We start from the raw sequence: 15,536 nt of genomic DNA on the forward strand, positions 1-15,536 counted from the left end.
AAGTGGCAGTCGGGCAGGCCTGAATTAGTAATAAATAAAAATTAATGATTAAGGATGGATAATAGTTTGTACATAAATATGATGTTGAAAAATGGAAGTAAAAAAATTATTTATTAAAAAAAAAAAAAAAGGTAAAATTTTACCTGAAGATGCAGAAAAGTTCTTTATGCTAATTTGTATTAGGAAACATTCCGTATAGGGCTCTCTTACACACACCCCAGGTAAGAATTTCTGTTGCTAAGCAACAGGGTCATTAAATGAGGCGGTCATGTCCAACTTTGCAATTTTTTTTGCTGTGGTCATTAAGCAAATCACACAGCCATTAAGCAATCTGGCTTCCCCCACTGACTTTGCTTGTTAGAAGCCCCCTGGGAAGGTTGCAAATGGTGATCACATGATCCCAGAACACTGTAGCCATTGTAAGTAGATGCTTGCTGCCAAGCACATGAATTTTGATCATGTGACTGCAGGAACATAGCCATGTTTGTAAGTGCAAGAACTGATAATAAGTCACTTTTTTCAGTGCCATCGTAACTTTAAACAATGGTTAAGTAAGTGGTTCAGGACTACCTGTACTATTTTCTTTGAAAAATTAGGTACTTATCAGTGTAATATCACCAATCTCTTTCCACTTATGACTGTATGACTATAACTTGTTGCTGGCAATCCTTATGATTTATATTGATATATTGACCATCAATTGTGTTGTAAATGTTGTACCTTGATGAACGTATCTTTTCTTTTATATACACTGAGAGCATATGCACCAAGACAAATTCCTTGTGTGTCCAATCACACTTGGCCAATAAAAAATTCTATTCTATTCTATTCTAATATGCCTATTACTGACAACTTAGACTATATGCTTGTATCTAAAACATAATTTTAAGGAAAGAGTTTCCTGTTTTTCAAGCCCTGGAAAATATATCTGACACTGCAGAAAATCCTACAGAAAAAAATACAGAAGGGCAAAAAAAATTGCCATGGTAACCTGTCTTTAGACATAGACATTCCCTCTGCTGCCTAAGCTGGCAGCAAACAGCAGGGAAGAAGAGCTGCAGCTAAAATCACAACTCCGCAGTCCCTTGGTCTCATTTTTGGGATGACTGCAGTAAAACAATGCTGACATACAGGAAATCACATCACCCCAAATGACTCTTAGGGCACAGGTCTCTATTGTTTGATGGAAACAGTATACATGCACATACACCATTTTTAATTTGTGCTGTTATTCTGCCTACTCTGTTCTTCATTGCCAAATTAATGTTAAATTATATGTAATAAAACATTTGTCAACCCTGAAGCTGACCTGACTGAGGCCATTGTGAGGCTTCAGTGCTGCCACAGCTGGAGCTAAGGGATAGGGAGGGAAGAGTAGAGATAGCTGGGGTTTGTAGCCAAAATAAAATTGGGAACCAAGGACATTCCAGCAGGTGCTTGGAAGGAGGGGAGTGAAGTCACCTAGCAATTGGGCTGTATAGACTGATTGTTTTGAGAAAGTGAAAAACTTCTACTTTTAATTTAGATAAAAAACGCAGGTTTAGAGTTAATTTTCACCAGCTTGTGCCAATATGATATCTCCAATAAAACTATTCTTTGAAGAATCTACCTGCCTTGGAGTTTTGTTTGCTGTAGGTATGTTAATTGGAACCCTGACAACATTCATATAAAACATTTATGTGGTTATACAGTTATATAATAAAACATTTAGCTTAAAGTAAAAGGGGCCATGATGTTGCCAAGGTACTCACCAGAGAGAGGATCTTTGCCAATTGTTAAGACATTTGGCAAATTCATTATGATCAGTTGCTGGAGGACTTCCTAAAAAAATGGAAAGAAGTACAAACTTGAAAGAAATTGTCATTAAATGTCACTTGTCTAAATGACACAAAAAAAATCTTTAACTTTGAAAAGAAATTAACCTGATTGAATCATGTATTAAACTGCATATGAAGATCATTTATAGTACATCCGCACGTTATTAATTTGGGGAATTATATTTGGGGAATTTGGGGAAGTATATAAGCATTTGTATGCTGAAATGAAATGTATCCAATTTCTATTCCTACTCTTTGGAAAACCTTCAAAAAGGATTGTGCATTGCTTTCTATTTCATAAAGAAGCTTTATAACAACCATGTTGTTCATGGACCATGCACCACTCTCTTTGAAACAGCCACTTCTTTTCTTTGGTTCACGTAACCAGTTCCTTCATTCAGGGAAATGATTCTTTCTTTACGACAGGGATAGGCAATTTTCTGAAGGGGTGAAGTCACAGGAGGCCCTGATATAAATGGGAATGGTTACAGTACATCAAATGTACAGGCAGAGCTAGGATTTTTTTGTTTCCAGTGGGATTTGCTATCCTGCAATTTCTGTGTGCTTGACTTCTCATATTGGTAGAAAAACTCATAATTTTTTGTAAAAGTATCACTGAACTTTTTAAAACTCTTGTAAGACACTTTTTGATTAGTATTAAGACTATTTCTGGTAGTTTCTTTAGAGGGAAGTCTAGCACACAAAGCAAGGTGTCTATATTCCTCTTGATTATATCCCCAATATATGTAATTTATCAGGCTATCAAGAATGTAGGGAATGGCCAAAACTATTATATGACCCTGGAAGGATGAATTTACACCTGATGTGTAGCAATGGGTGTGTGGGTTGTCAAATTACCGTGCTTTTTGTTTTGTTTTGACGGAGTGAAGGAAAAGAAATTGAAACCAATTTTTTTCAAAGTTGGAGTTATTTTATTCACAATATAAACTCATGTCTTTCCCCCCTTTTGTTATTCTGATTTATTCCTCTTCCTGTTATTTAGCTTGATAGGAATCTTTTTTTAAAAAAATCCTAATCAAGAAGCCATTATACTAGGCATGAACAATTTAAATGGAAGAGGAAGATACAATGAGAGCCCTATCTTCCTCCTTCCAATTTAGATATGACTTGTCAGGGTCAATCGGTGTCAGAGTTAAAGAAGTAACATTTGTTTAGCAAACTTTCTTCAAAGTCAGCCTCAGCTTTGTATAAATTGGGTTAGTAGTGGGGGTGATAGAATTTTTAAATAGCCACAGGGCAGAGTTAGCAAACAAACAGCAAGGAGAACATGTAACTCAGAGGGACTATCCAATTTTCATTTGAACTATTACGGGAATTGTGGAAAGCCCACAAAATAAATGAGCCCCTTTATTAAACTTGCAGAATATCATGCTCTACTATTTTCCCCACAAAGTCAATGTTTGGCTAATTTCAGCATTTGGCTCTATCATTGGCACTACCAATGATTTTACTGTTACTTGAGCTAAATGGCAAACATTTTGATATTTATGGATAATTCTTGAAAAGAAGAACATTCTTCCTGCTCACAGATTCTAATGGTAATTCAACATCAATAATTAAAATTCACATCTTGTTCAGCAAGGATTTCAAGAGGTACAAATTCAAAATATAACACACATTTTAGGAATCAGATTTTATTTACAAGGTAAACTGCAGGCTAATTCTGCCGGCTGCTGGCTGCCAGCAGTTCGTCTCACCAGGCTCAAGGTTGACTCAGCCTTCCATCCTTCCGAGGTCGGTAAAATGAGGACCCAGATTGTTGGGGGAAATATGCTGACTCTATAAAAACCACTTAGAGACAGCTGTAAAGCACTGTGAAGCACTATATAAGTCTAAGTTCTATTGCTATTATTAGTGCCCTTAAACTGACAAAGCTATTATGATTCAGTATTTATAGCACACTTGAACAATCTTGGGATATTATGAAATGAGAGGGTTAAAGGCTGTGATGGATCTTGAAGCATATGTGGGTGAGGTTTGGATATTCAGTTCTAATTTAACTAGTTTAAACTAATTTAAACTAGTTTGCTAATAGAATCTCTCTATAACTGAGATCAGCTTTACCCATCATTGAGAATATCTAGTATTAGATATACAAATCCAATGAAGCAAATACATTGCCAGCAGCATATTTTATCAATGTATTGCCCAACTGGAAATTTATAAAAACAATTCTGATCATTTTCACCATAATATCAACTCATATGCAACCAATTATTCATGTTTATAATGCTCTCCAGGCAAATTACCCTAGAGTTTATTAGGATTATATTGTCACATAGTCCACTGATGGTTTCTCTATTGTAATTGGTAATAAGAAAATATAACATATTAAATTTCTGTCACTTAAAGTTACGTATAGATGGTTAAAATGCAATTCATCTTTCTAGAAATGTAAAAGTCTCAACAGATTAGTAAGATATTTGAATGTTTTAATTCAGTTTGCACTCACTGAAAGCTGGCAACTGACAAAGTACTTTATTTAATCAAATCTTATAACTGCTGCTTGCAATTTTGGAGTATTTACAGAATATCCTGCAAATACCATGGGCTTAATTCTAATGCTTAGTTGTAATTAAACTATAAATGCTACTTAAGCATTCTAGCTTTACCAAGATACCTGTATTTTCTATTTCTATTTTTTCCAAGTAACCTAAGAATTACGTACACAATGAATTAATCTCATAATTTAACTATGACTAATTGCAAAGCTGATATATCATTTCTTTCAGTAAAAGTAGTCCAAAATGATATATACATTAGTATAAATTGTATAAATTTGTATAAACTTTATAATAACTCAATATTCACTAATACATATATGAGAAAAAATTAAACCTCCCAAACCCAAATCAAACAAGAAATATATGAAATTACTCAAGACAGAGTAGTAAGAGAAGTTGCTATGTTAATGGTTTATTAAAAAAAAAACACGTCCTAAGTCAAAATGTTTATCTTGCTGAATTTTATCTTCCTCCTTACTAGAGCCAATGTGCTTAGTTAGCCAACCAAAGGAAACGTTAAGGAGAATAGAAACTGCTCGATCCCCTTCGAATTGCTGCAAGTCCACCAACTCAGAAAAGACCCTTGAACAAGCAGGAATAGAAAGATGAACAGCAACAGGAACAGAAGACTAGACTGCCAAGGTAAATCAGGAGATTAAGGCAGTTCAAATGAGTATAAAGATTTATTGCAAGCTTAAGAGCTTTACAAGAATCTGACCAACTAATGGTAAAAGGAAATGACGGGGAGATAAGAGAGGCATTCAAGGTGGGCTGGAATTAGATCTCTTGTAGGCACAAAGGGACTCATCACTGATGATGTGTGTCAGTGTTCCAAGTAACACCCCAAATGAAAGAAGACTCCAAGGCTTGAAGTTCCTTAAAGTTCCATTTTATTAGAGATGTCATATTGGCACATCTCGGAAAACCTGAATCTGAAAGCTTCTAGGTTTTCCCCACCCAAAGGAAAGTCCAAGTCCCAGCCCAGCATCCACATGTCCATCACATGGTCCAATCCAAACATAGTGCCAACTAGAAATGCCTCCCAGTTCCTGACCTCCAGGTGCAAGGCGAGATGTCCTTGACTCTCTGAGAAAGGAATGTTATTATGACTATATATCACCCTGGGTCCATACAATCCCCCTCTTGGCTAGCTCAGCCACAGTTGTAACAGACACCATGAGAAGAAACAAGCCAACTTGGTTTTCTTTTCCAATCGTGACTTCATTTATTGGGTCTGCTACAAACCGGGTCTCAGTAATAGTCGAGGCCTCTCTGTACAAAGTCAGCGCTGAGAGCTTCTGCCTCTCAGCCCCTTTTAAACATCCCACACTGCTCATGCCCCGCCCCATGGCTGAACTGCTCAGTTGATTGGATGCCCAGCCGCTCTCTCCCTCCTCGTCTGACAGTCTCAGCTGCCATGTCATCTGCCAGATCCCGGAACTAAAGCAGCTCTTCATGACGCTCAGCCTTCATCTCCCTCTATCCCACCCGCCAGTGTGATGATCCTCTCCCCATGCTTTCCAAATGCAGATCCCTGAACCACTCGAACAAGTCCTCGATAATTCATCTTTTCAGATCTTTGATTAGGGGCTGTTCTCATGATCCAGATCCCCGTAGCGTTATGTGTCGAGCCGGAGCTGTGCTCAACCCCCCCCTCCCAATTTCCCAAAGTAGTAAATGTGGCAGGCCTGAAGGCCCAATGCAAAAGATAACTTCCAAGTCTGACAACGTGTTTAATCCCTCCCTCGGCTCAACCTAGTCATCTCCTACATAGACTCCATGGTTACAGGCCTTGACAATCACCTACCTTAGGCACTGATTCTGAGTGATACTTTCAAGTTTCATCATCTTCCAGGAGCCGCTAATAATCTGAGTTGCGAATACAACCAATTTTGTTTAAAGTACAAGTAGTCCTCAACAGAGCCCAGAATTTCTGTTGCTGAGTGAGAAATCTGTTAAGTGATTTTTGCCCCATTTTACTTTTCTTGCCACATTTGTTAAGTGAATCGTTGCAGTTGTTAAATTAGCAATACAGTTAAGTGAATCTGGCTTCCCCACTTGACTTTGCTTGTCAGAAGGTTACAAAAGATGATCACATGACCCTGGGACACTGCAATGGTCATAAACAGGAACCAATTGTCAAGCATCCAAATGTAAATCAGTGAGTATGGGGATGCTGCAAAGGTCTTAATTGTGAAAAATGGTCGTAAGTCACTTTTTTCAGTGGCACTGTAACTTTGAATGGTCACTAAATGAATTGTTTTAAGTTGAGGAGTACCTGTAATCTACTGTTATTTTACAATAGGTTAACATTAAATAATTTGACGAGATTTAACTGATTCTCATAGTGTTCTTTATGTTCTTAATCTGACTGTAAGAACCAATAACCGATTAAGCATTCTTTGCATTGATGAAAATCAGCAGGCATTGAAAAATAAAACTGTTAAGAGCAGAATAGCTGTGCTAGATCAACAGCCCCCAACCTTTCAGGTACCAAGCACCAGTTCCGTGGAGAGAGTTTTTTCTACAAACCAAATGGGGTGTGATTTTGCATGCTGTCTGCATCCCATGGATGGGGCTTCGCTTGTTTGCTGGCATGCTATGGACCGATGCCGATCCATCGATCCAGGGTTGGGGACCCCTGTGCTAGACCACAGAATGCCTCATCTCTATCAACATTCTACCTAGTTGAATTCTTTTCTCTCTCTCCTGCAAATCCCTTAATTAATATACCTCTGAAGTCATGAAGTATTTATTACTTCACCTGGAGTAACTATAAAAGACACGAGAAAAAAATTAACAGGTGCACCCAAACCAAGAAGATGCTTTTGTCCTAACATGTAACAAACCCACAGGTAAATGTGTTCTATCTCTAATTAACATTCAAAAATGAGTAACCTCAAAATAGGTGAGTTTCAGAGGGATCTAAGTATTAAAGTTGCACATTATTGGCTGTCTTGATTTTGTGGATTATAATCTGTTTAAGGAGCTGAGGGGTGGGTAGTATTTTTCAAAAGTGTGTCAACAGCAAGATTTTATGTTGTCCCGTTTTCAAACGCCAGGAAATTTCATAATGACACTTCCTCAGGTGAAATTCTGATACAGCTCTTCCAAACAGAAATTAAAACTGAGGGGGCTATGAAAAAATTATAAATGCTGAATTCAAAAACATCTGCTGCTGCACTTTTCATGAAGCATAACAAGCATTATATAAACACCTTTATAAAATCAACATGGAAGGATGCCTCTTTGAATGGAGCTTGTTCAGACACAGCAGTATTAAGACTCTTCATGTCACTACCTAAGAATATCCATAGTCAAGGTGTCACTTTACCCTGTCAAACCTGTTATTTGAAAGAGAAGGAAATCAGGTAGTTGATCTTAATAAAAGGCTGGTAAGAAACCATAGAACTATGGGAATTAGCTCATTCCGTCTCAAAAACAAATTTAAAGAGAGCCCTCGCAAGCTTTTTTTTTATTCAGCAACATCTAACAGGAATATATAAGATAGTAATCTTAAACCACAACATTATTACTAAATTGATTCCAGACTTTCTCTACATATGAAAGTGTTATTTAGTGTTACTAAATTGTGTTATTATAGAATCAGCACAGTCTGCTGAACAGAACACTGGAAAAAAGCTCTTGTGCTGTTAGGCATGAAGTACATAGCCAGCCCAATCACCTATAAAAATATCAAAAGTTATTTCTACAGCCAAAGATTTCTGAATTTCCTCCCATGAAGGGCAAAGGATGTGCATGACGGAGCAGTTGGGGAAGTGATTCTTTGCTCAAACAGAAACAAGATGACACTCACATATGTGTACAACCTTCAGAATAGGATTTAGAATTTAAAACAAGGATTTAGATTGTTATTCAGTGGAGATACACACTGAATATACACATATGTTTTCATACTTTAACTTATGTTTTCATACTTTAACTTTTGCCTTGCTTTTGAAAGATACAATGCAGGTAAAAAGTTGTTACAGTTGTTACCTATGTCTTTTTTTTTTTTTTTTTAAAGTTTTATTTTCATTTTCCAACAACCTATTCAATATACAGTCTCTTATTCAACATTAGTCATTAAATTTTCATTTGTTACTTATTCGGACCTGCCCAGCTACCACTTCCTTCTTAACAAACCTTTCCTCCTCCCTTCTCTACTTTCTTCTACTTTCTTCATCCTTCCTCTCCTTCACTTTTCTACGTCTTCTCCTCTTTCCCTACTCTTCTCTTCCACCCTTTCTAACCTCTCTCTTCCCTTTCTTCTTCCTCTCCTTTCCCCTTTTCTACCTCTCTCTTCCTACCTACTTTCTTCCTTCACTCCTCCTCTCCTCTTCATTCCTTCTGAAATGGCAGCTGAGCAGCCCCGCTTTCATTTCAAATTATTTCTATTTCTTAATTACATATCTTCAATCATTCCTTTACATTGATCCTTCATCTCCCCTCTCCCCTTCCCCCTCCCCTCCCACCCCCGAGACTTCCCAGAACAGAGTACAGGGTATAAAATTAACAATCATAAATTAAAATACAACATAAGTCAAATCCATAGTCACTCCTCTCTAAGACCTTAACTCCCTTCCAAAACAGAAAAGTACATTCTTCTTCCAGTCCATTATATATCAGTCCATTCCACTCCTAAAATCTTCAGAATCTTCCAATTAAGTTAATATTTCCAGTTCATCAATAAAATATCTTCATCAATTAAGACCAAATATATCTCCAATCTTCATCGATCAAGACCAAAACGATATTCCATCTTCCAGTATTCATCAGAAATTCTTCTATAATATACCTTTCTTCCTTAAACAGTATCCCAAATATAATTCATATTTCCAGCTTAAATTCTTAAATTTTTATCCAATCTCCAAAAGTAAACAATATTCTATCTTCTCATATCTTTAATATCACTTACATAAATCAAATAACATTGCTAATATTAATATTTCATACATCTGTCAGATAACATTATTAAAATTATAACTTATAGCCAAAATATATCAATTATAACAAATTCTATTTAACAATTATATCAACATTACATCCATAAATTTTTCTATCCTCCAAGGGTTAAACAATATTCCATCTTCCCATTCCTTTATACCTCACATATATCAAATAGTGATATACCTAAAATATGTCAGTTATAAAAATTAAACCCTATATATATATATATTAAAAAAAAAAAAGGATACCATCAAAATCACATCTTAAGCATTCTCCTTCCCCTTGTCTTCTATCTTACACATTTCCTTACACATTTTCAATCTCCAAAAATATCACTTACATAAATCAAATAACATTGCAAATATTAATATTTCTTCAATTTACCTTACATCTATCAAATAACATTATTAAGATTATAACTTATATCCAAAATATATCAATTATAACAATTAAATTCTATTTAACCAGATACCAACATTACATCCATAAATTTTTCTATCCTCCAAGGGTTAAACAATATTCCATCTTCCCATTCCTTTATACCTCACATATATCAAATAATGATATACCCAAAATAAGTCAGTTGTAAAAATTAAACCCTATATATATATGTTAAAAAAAGAAAATACCATCAAAATCACATCTTAAGCATTCCCCTTGTCTTCTATCTTACACATTTCCTTACACATTTTCTTACACCTTTTCCACCATCTGCTCATCAATCAACTTAACATCTAGCAATAAAGACTTTCCAATCTTTAATATATTGGTGTAAAAATCTCTTGTTTAAAAACTTATTAAGAAAAGATAAGCCTCCAAAAGTTCCTATTAAAAAAAAAAGAAAAAGTAATAATAATAATTAAAAAAAATTCCATATTTGAAATGAAGAAGTTTGCAAGATTTTAATAATTAGCTCTGTTTGCTTAAGAATCATTCCTAAACTGTAAAATCTACCAAAAGAGAGAAAAAATTCCAATAAACTTTTCTTCTTAAACATTGTAATAAAGAAAAAGGTAAAAGGAGAAAAAAATCATTAACAATTCTTGTTCATTCCATTTTAAAAAATAGCTTGTTATGCTCTTCTTTATAATTTTGCTTTCCTTTGTATATTGCAAACGCCATTTTAGATCCACTCGTTGAAAGTTAGTTCAAAGGAAAGCTATTTAAGAACTGAAGTTAAGATTTATTACTTGCAAATTCTCTATTAAAAAAAAAATAAAAGAAAAAATTCCATATTTGAAATGAGGAAGTTTGCAAGATTTTAATAGTTAGTTCTGTTTGCTTAAGAGCCATTCATAAACTGTAAAATCTAAAAAAAAATCAATAAACTTTTCTTCTTAAACATTATGATAAAGAAAAAGGTAAAAGGAGAAAAAAATCATTAACAGTTCTTGTTCATTCCATTTTAAAAAAAATAGATTGTTATGCTCTTCTTTATAGTTTCGCTTTCCTTTGTATATTGCAAACGCCATTTTAGATCCACTCAAGTTGAAAGTTAATTCAAAGGAAAGCTATTTAAGAACTGAAGTTAAGATTTATTACTTGCAAATTCTTGCTAGTCCTCCTGCTCTGTTCTGTCTGTGTTGAATTCTCTTTTAGGAATAAATCTTGACACAGAGATGGTCGCGGCTTCTCGTTCTGTATAAACAGAAGCACCCTGGGCACGGAGTTTCGTCAGGCTAAAGGGGAGCTCTCACCCTTCGATCCCCTGGTTAAATTCCAGGGGATCCCGGGGAGCTCTACCCAAACCTGACCCCTCTTCCCTCCCCCTTCAACCGGGGGAGAGAATTCCAAACCGTTTGACAGCCCATTTACGCTGTCAGGGACGGTTTGACGAAACCCAGGGCAGACGATCCCAAAGGAACGTCTGCGAAGCCTGCGTTGCCAGCGGAAGCCTCTCACCTATGTCTTTTCAAAGACTAGTATAAAGATAAAATAGGAAAAGAACTATGTTCTGCTCAATGATGTTTTATAAACATATAAACCAGGTATCATTTATCAATGGTGAATGTTTTCTGTCACTTTGCATTATGTACCGTGTAACTTCAGGTCATTTGCTCTGCTCTTTTGAACTGCCGCCTTTGAACTTAACATGCACGGTAGTAAGAAATAATGCAATTTAGAATGCATGTATTCATTCATTAAATCAAGAATAGGTATTGGTCACCTTCAGACTCAAAAGCTTATTGGGTGACTATGAATCATTTTCCCTTTGCCCAACTTACATCACGTGGCTGTTCCTATAGGGAAAAATAGGAAAAAGGAGAGGAATGTATGTTGTCTTGGTATCTTTGTACAAAAGTGAAATATAAATGTAATAAATGTTAAATCACCATGTTGTACTATTGTTTCTTTTACATTTTACCGTCCTTACAATCTACCCTTTTTTTCGGAGTATAAGACGAACCAAGATTTTGAAGAGGAAAAAAAAGTTTTTGCCCTCCCCGGACCCTGGGAACACTCGGCAGGCCTCCCAAACCCTCTGCGCATCCCATTTTTGCGCAGAAGGTTTGGGAAGCCTGCCGAGTACTCTTGGGGGCCGGGGAGGACAAAAACACAATGCAGGGTGGGTGGGTTAGGAGGTAAAAACAAGCCCATTTTTGGCCTCCCAAACCCCACACATCATGTTTTTGCCCTCCCCAGGCGCACTCTGCAGGCTTCCTAAACCCTCTGCACCCCGTTTTTGCAAAAATTGGGCCCATTTTTCACCCCTTCCCCCATGTGTCACATTTTTGCCCTCCTTAGGCTCCAGGAGCATTCTGCAGGCCTCCCAAACCCTCTGCGCGCCCCATTTTTGTGAAAAACAGGCCTGTTTTTGGCGAAAATGGGATGTGCGGTGCGGTGTTTCGAGAGGCCAAAAATGGCTGTATTCAGTGTATAAGACACACCAACATTTCCACCCTCTTTTGAGGGGAAAAGTGTGTCTTATATTCTGAAAAGTACAGTACACTGATTAGCTTGAAATGCTAAATACAGGACAAAAAAGAAGCATGTTAAGATCTCTGATCAGCAAAAAATAAATAATAGAACCCCTGACACATGCCTGCTGATTGTCAACACCTCAGTTCTTCAGTCTTCACATATCGTCAGTAGAAAACAGGCTACCACTCTTTGCAACTATAAATTTCAAGTAATTTTTATTAGGAATAAGGTAAACACTGATGATCAATGATAGTGATTCGTATATAATTGTGGACACAGTGTCAAGGAAAAGAACCAAAGACAAATAGAAGAGGCAGTCCTTAACTTATGACTGCAACCAGGATGAGATTTCCTGTCATTACGGTTATAAGTCAAGGCACCCACATGACTAGATTTTCCGAATACATAGCAACTCCATGTTTGCTTTTTGTCACTGTGTTCCAGTAATGTTTTCTCAGAATGGCAATGGTGATGGTGGATGATGGCTGGCTGGGGAATTTTGGGAGTTGAAATCCACAAGTCTTAAAAGTTGCCAAGGTTGAACACCCCTGCTTTGAACTGATAAATTCCTGGTTAAAGGAGAACATCAGTGCCTGAAAAACAGCACACAGACAATATTCAAAACAACCCAGGAAACCAATCTGTTTTAAAAAAAAAAAATCTAACAGCTCCATAATCAGAGAACTGCCCAACTCCAAATCTCCAGTCACCTCAATTACAGAGTCTTTTGTCTTTGCATCCTATCAGCTTTGCCTTCTGCTTCTACAAGCCAGGAGAATATGCATGAACCTTTTAGATAAAGCCTTAGCAGCAAATCATGATTCTTTTAGGTTAAAGCCCTGAAATCCACTCTGTGTTTTTTAATTATTCAAAAGAAATAAATTATATCCTATTAAACTCATTGTTTATGATAAAACTGTACCCATCCTGTAATTCTTAAGCAGTCTATCTTAATCTAATCTTAACAAAATACCTTATGCCATGAGACTTGAAATTCTGGGTTTAGAAAATTTAGAACTACGCCACCTTCCATATGACCTGAGCTTAGCTCATAAAATCATCTGCTACAATGTCCTTCCTGTCAATGACTACTTCAGCTTCAACTACAACAAACACGAGCACACAATAGATTCAAACTTAAAGTGAACTGCTCCAATCTCGACTGTAGAAAAGATGACTTCAGTAACAGAGTTGTTAATGCCTGGAATGCACTATCAGACTTCGTGGTCTCATCCTCAAATCCCCAAATCTTTAACTCAAAACTGTCTACTGTTGACCTCACCCCATTCCTAAGAGGTCTGTAAGGGGCATGCATAAGAGCACCAGCATGCCTACCGTTCCTGTCTTTATGTTCCCTTTAGTTGTATTCATTTTATGTTTTCAATTTATGCTTATATATATTATCTAATATGTATTTGACAATAAATAAATAAATAAATAAAAATAAAATCTTGAAATACAACAAGAAGGAAGCGGTGGACCTGTACTTCTCTTGTGACAGGAGCTACATAACTCCCATATTTATACAATCTCTCCTGTACCATTTATATTATGATCATTTTCCCATCATTCCCTACTCATACTTCGGTAGAGTTAACTTATCTGTGATGAAAAAATCATGGTAACCATATGATAATGTTAAAGAGTTTCAGTATCTCTTTCCTCTTATCTATTGGTTGCCTATATGAAGCCCCTGTATTTGGGAGGAAAACTCTCAAAATTTGGAGCCACATCATTAGGCATATATACCTTTGGGGGCACAAAAAAATGCATGCCCTATTTCCATCTCCAAATCTTCTTCGGGAATACAACCTTCAGGAAATGCAATAAATTACTTTATATTATGAAATATTAAATCTGTTGAATTACTTTTTCCAATTTATCACTGTCCAGAAGGATTAGATTACATAGCTCTAATCAATTGTAATTGTCATAGTAGATTAGAAAAAAAGAAAATACAAAGGATTTTTTTTTGAATGAAGTGGGAAAAAAATTGTTTTTGAATTGAATGAATAGGGCTACTCAAGGGACCCCTAGCAGTGTGAATGGAAATACAAATAAAAGTGATTAAACAATTTTGGACATCACCAACTCATGGTAATCCTGATATGAAACTGAAAACTGGAAATGTTGGAAATAGCATTTCAAGATTAGCATGAGCTAATAATGTCAAATAACAGAACTGAAATGAGTATTATAAATACTAGGTCCCAAGAAAAACATTCACATGGGAAGTAGTACATGCTGTGAGAATGCTGCAAATGATAAGGCTGCAAGCGTAGACGGTGTAACCATATTTAACTTGTTTATGAGGACTGTGATCTGTGAAATTGAATTTGGGCCTGTCACTGGGACCAGAGATTTACTCTTCTGAGCTTTCGGACTTATGCTGGTGTCCATCTTCAGGGAATTTCTCTACTCGAATATGTGCTTTGGACTGTTCTCTAAGTCATGTTTATGTGGTGCCTTCCTTACTGTGATCTGTGTTTGATGATTGGTAGAATGTCATCACTGCAAAAATTACAGAGGCATTACTTTGTTTCTGGGAAAATATTAAACAGAACTCTAACTTGAAAGATACAAGAGATACAACAAAGATTATGGATCTAAAAATTAATGCACGGAAGACCAAGCTGGTTGCTGGACAGAAAAAAAATGAATTGGTTACAAGTTAAACAGCAAAAAACAGATTAGCAAAATATTTACTAAAGACAGTAGAAGGGTTCAGCAAAGATATAGAAATGGAGAAATTTTAAGGCCTGCAAATGTTGGCAGAAAGGTAGTAAATAATAGTGTATTGCAAAGAATGAATATTGAAAGAAGCTAAAATAGCTGTACATAGGAGCATGCATAATAGCACGCTTCTGCCCAATTTGTTACATGGAAGTGCAAGTTATTTATATCAAGAAAAAGAGTTATTTATCCATCCCAATTTAATCTATCTACATCAGCCAAGCCAGTACATACCTCTAACAAAGTGAACTGCATCTCATGAAAGCTTATGACTTTTAATAAAATTTGCTAATCAGAAATGATTCTATAAGATTTCTCCTGATGTTTGGCTACCACAGATTCACATGATTCTCCTCCCAGTATTTTGAATGTATGAAACAGAAGTATCAAGCTTGATTTCATTGAGGGCTGCATCAGGGTTGTGTTTGACCTTGGGAGGTGGCTGGGGTGTGTCTGGCCAGCTTGATGTCACTCATCTCGGGGCACCTGTGGTGGCCTGAGCGCTCTGTCAGCAAAAACGGGCTTCCGAGCTCTATTTTCAGCTGGGACAGCCTTCTGCAACCCTCTGCCAGTGAAAACACAACTCGGG

At 36.4% G+C, this 15,536-nt stretch overlaps 1 protein-coding gene across 1 annotated transcript in view; it reads right to left on the bottom strand.

Annotated features, from left to right (window-relative positions):
• The window catches only part of CCDC88C (coiled-coil domain containing 88C), a 109,061-nt gene that overhangs the window by 61,550 nt on the left and 31,975 nt on the right, over positions 1-15,536 (bottom strand). Inside the window, exon 4 of the mRNA XM_058162566.1 lies at positions 1,752-1,821. Coding sequence (XP_058018549.1) covers positions 1,752-1,821 — 70 coding nt within the window. The remainder of the gene's footprint in view (positions 1-1,751; positions 1,822-15,536) is intronic.

The sequence above is a fragment of the Ahaetulla prasina genome, chromosome 1 (assembly GCF_028640845.1).
Source record: "Ahaetulla prasina isolate Xishuangbanna chromosome 1, ASM2864084v1, whole genome shotgun sequence".
NCBI lineage: Eukaryota > Metazoa > Chordata > Lepidosauria > Squamata > Colubridae > Ahaetulla > Ahaetulla prasina.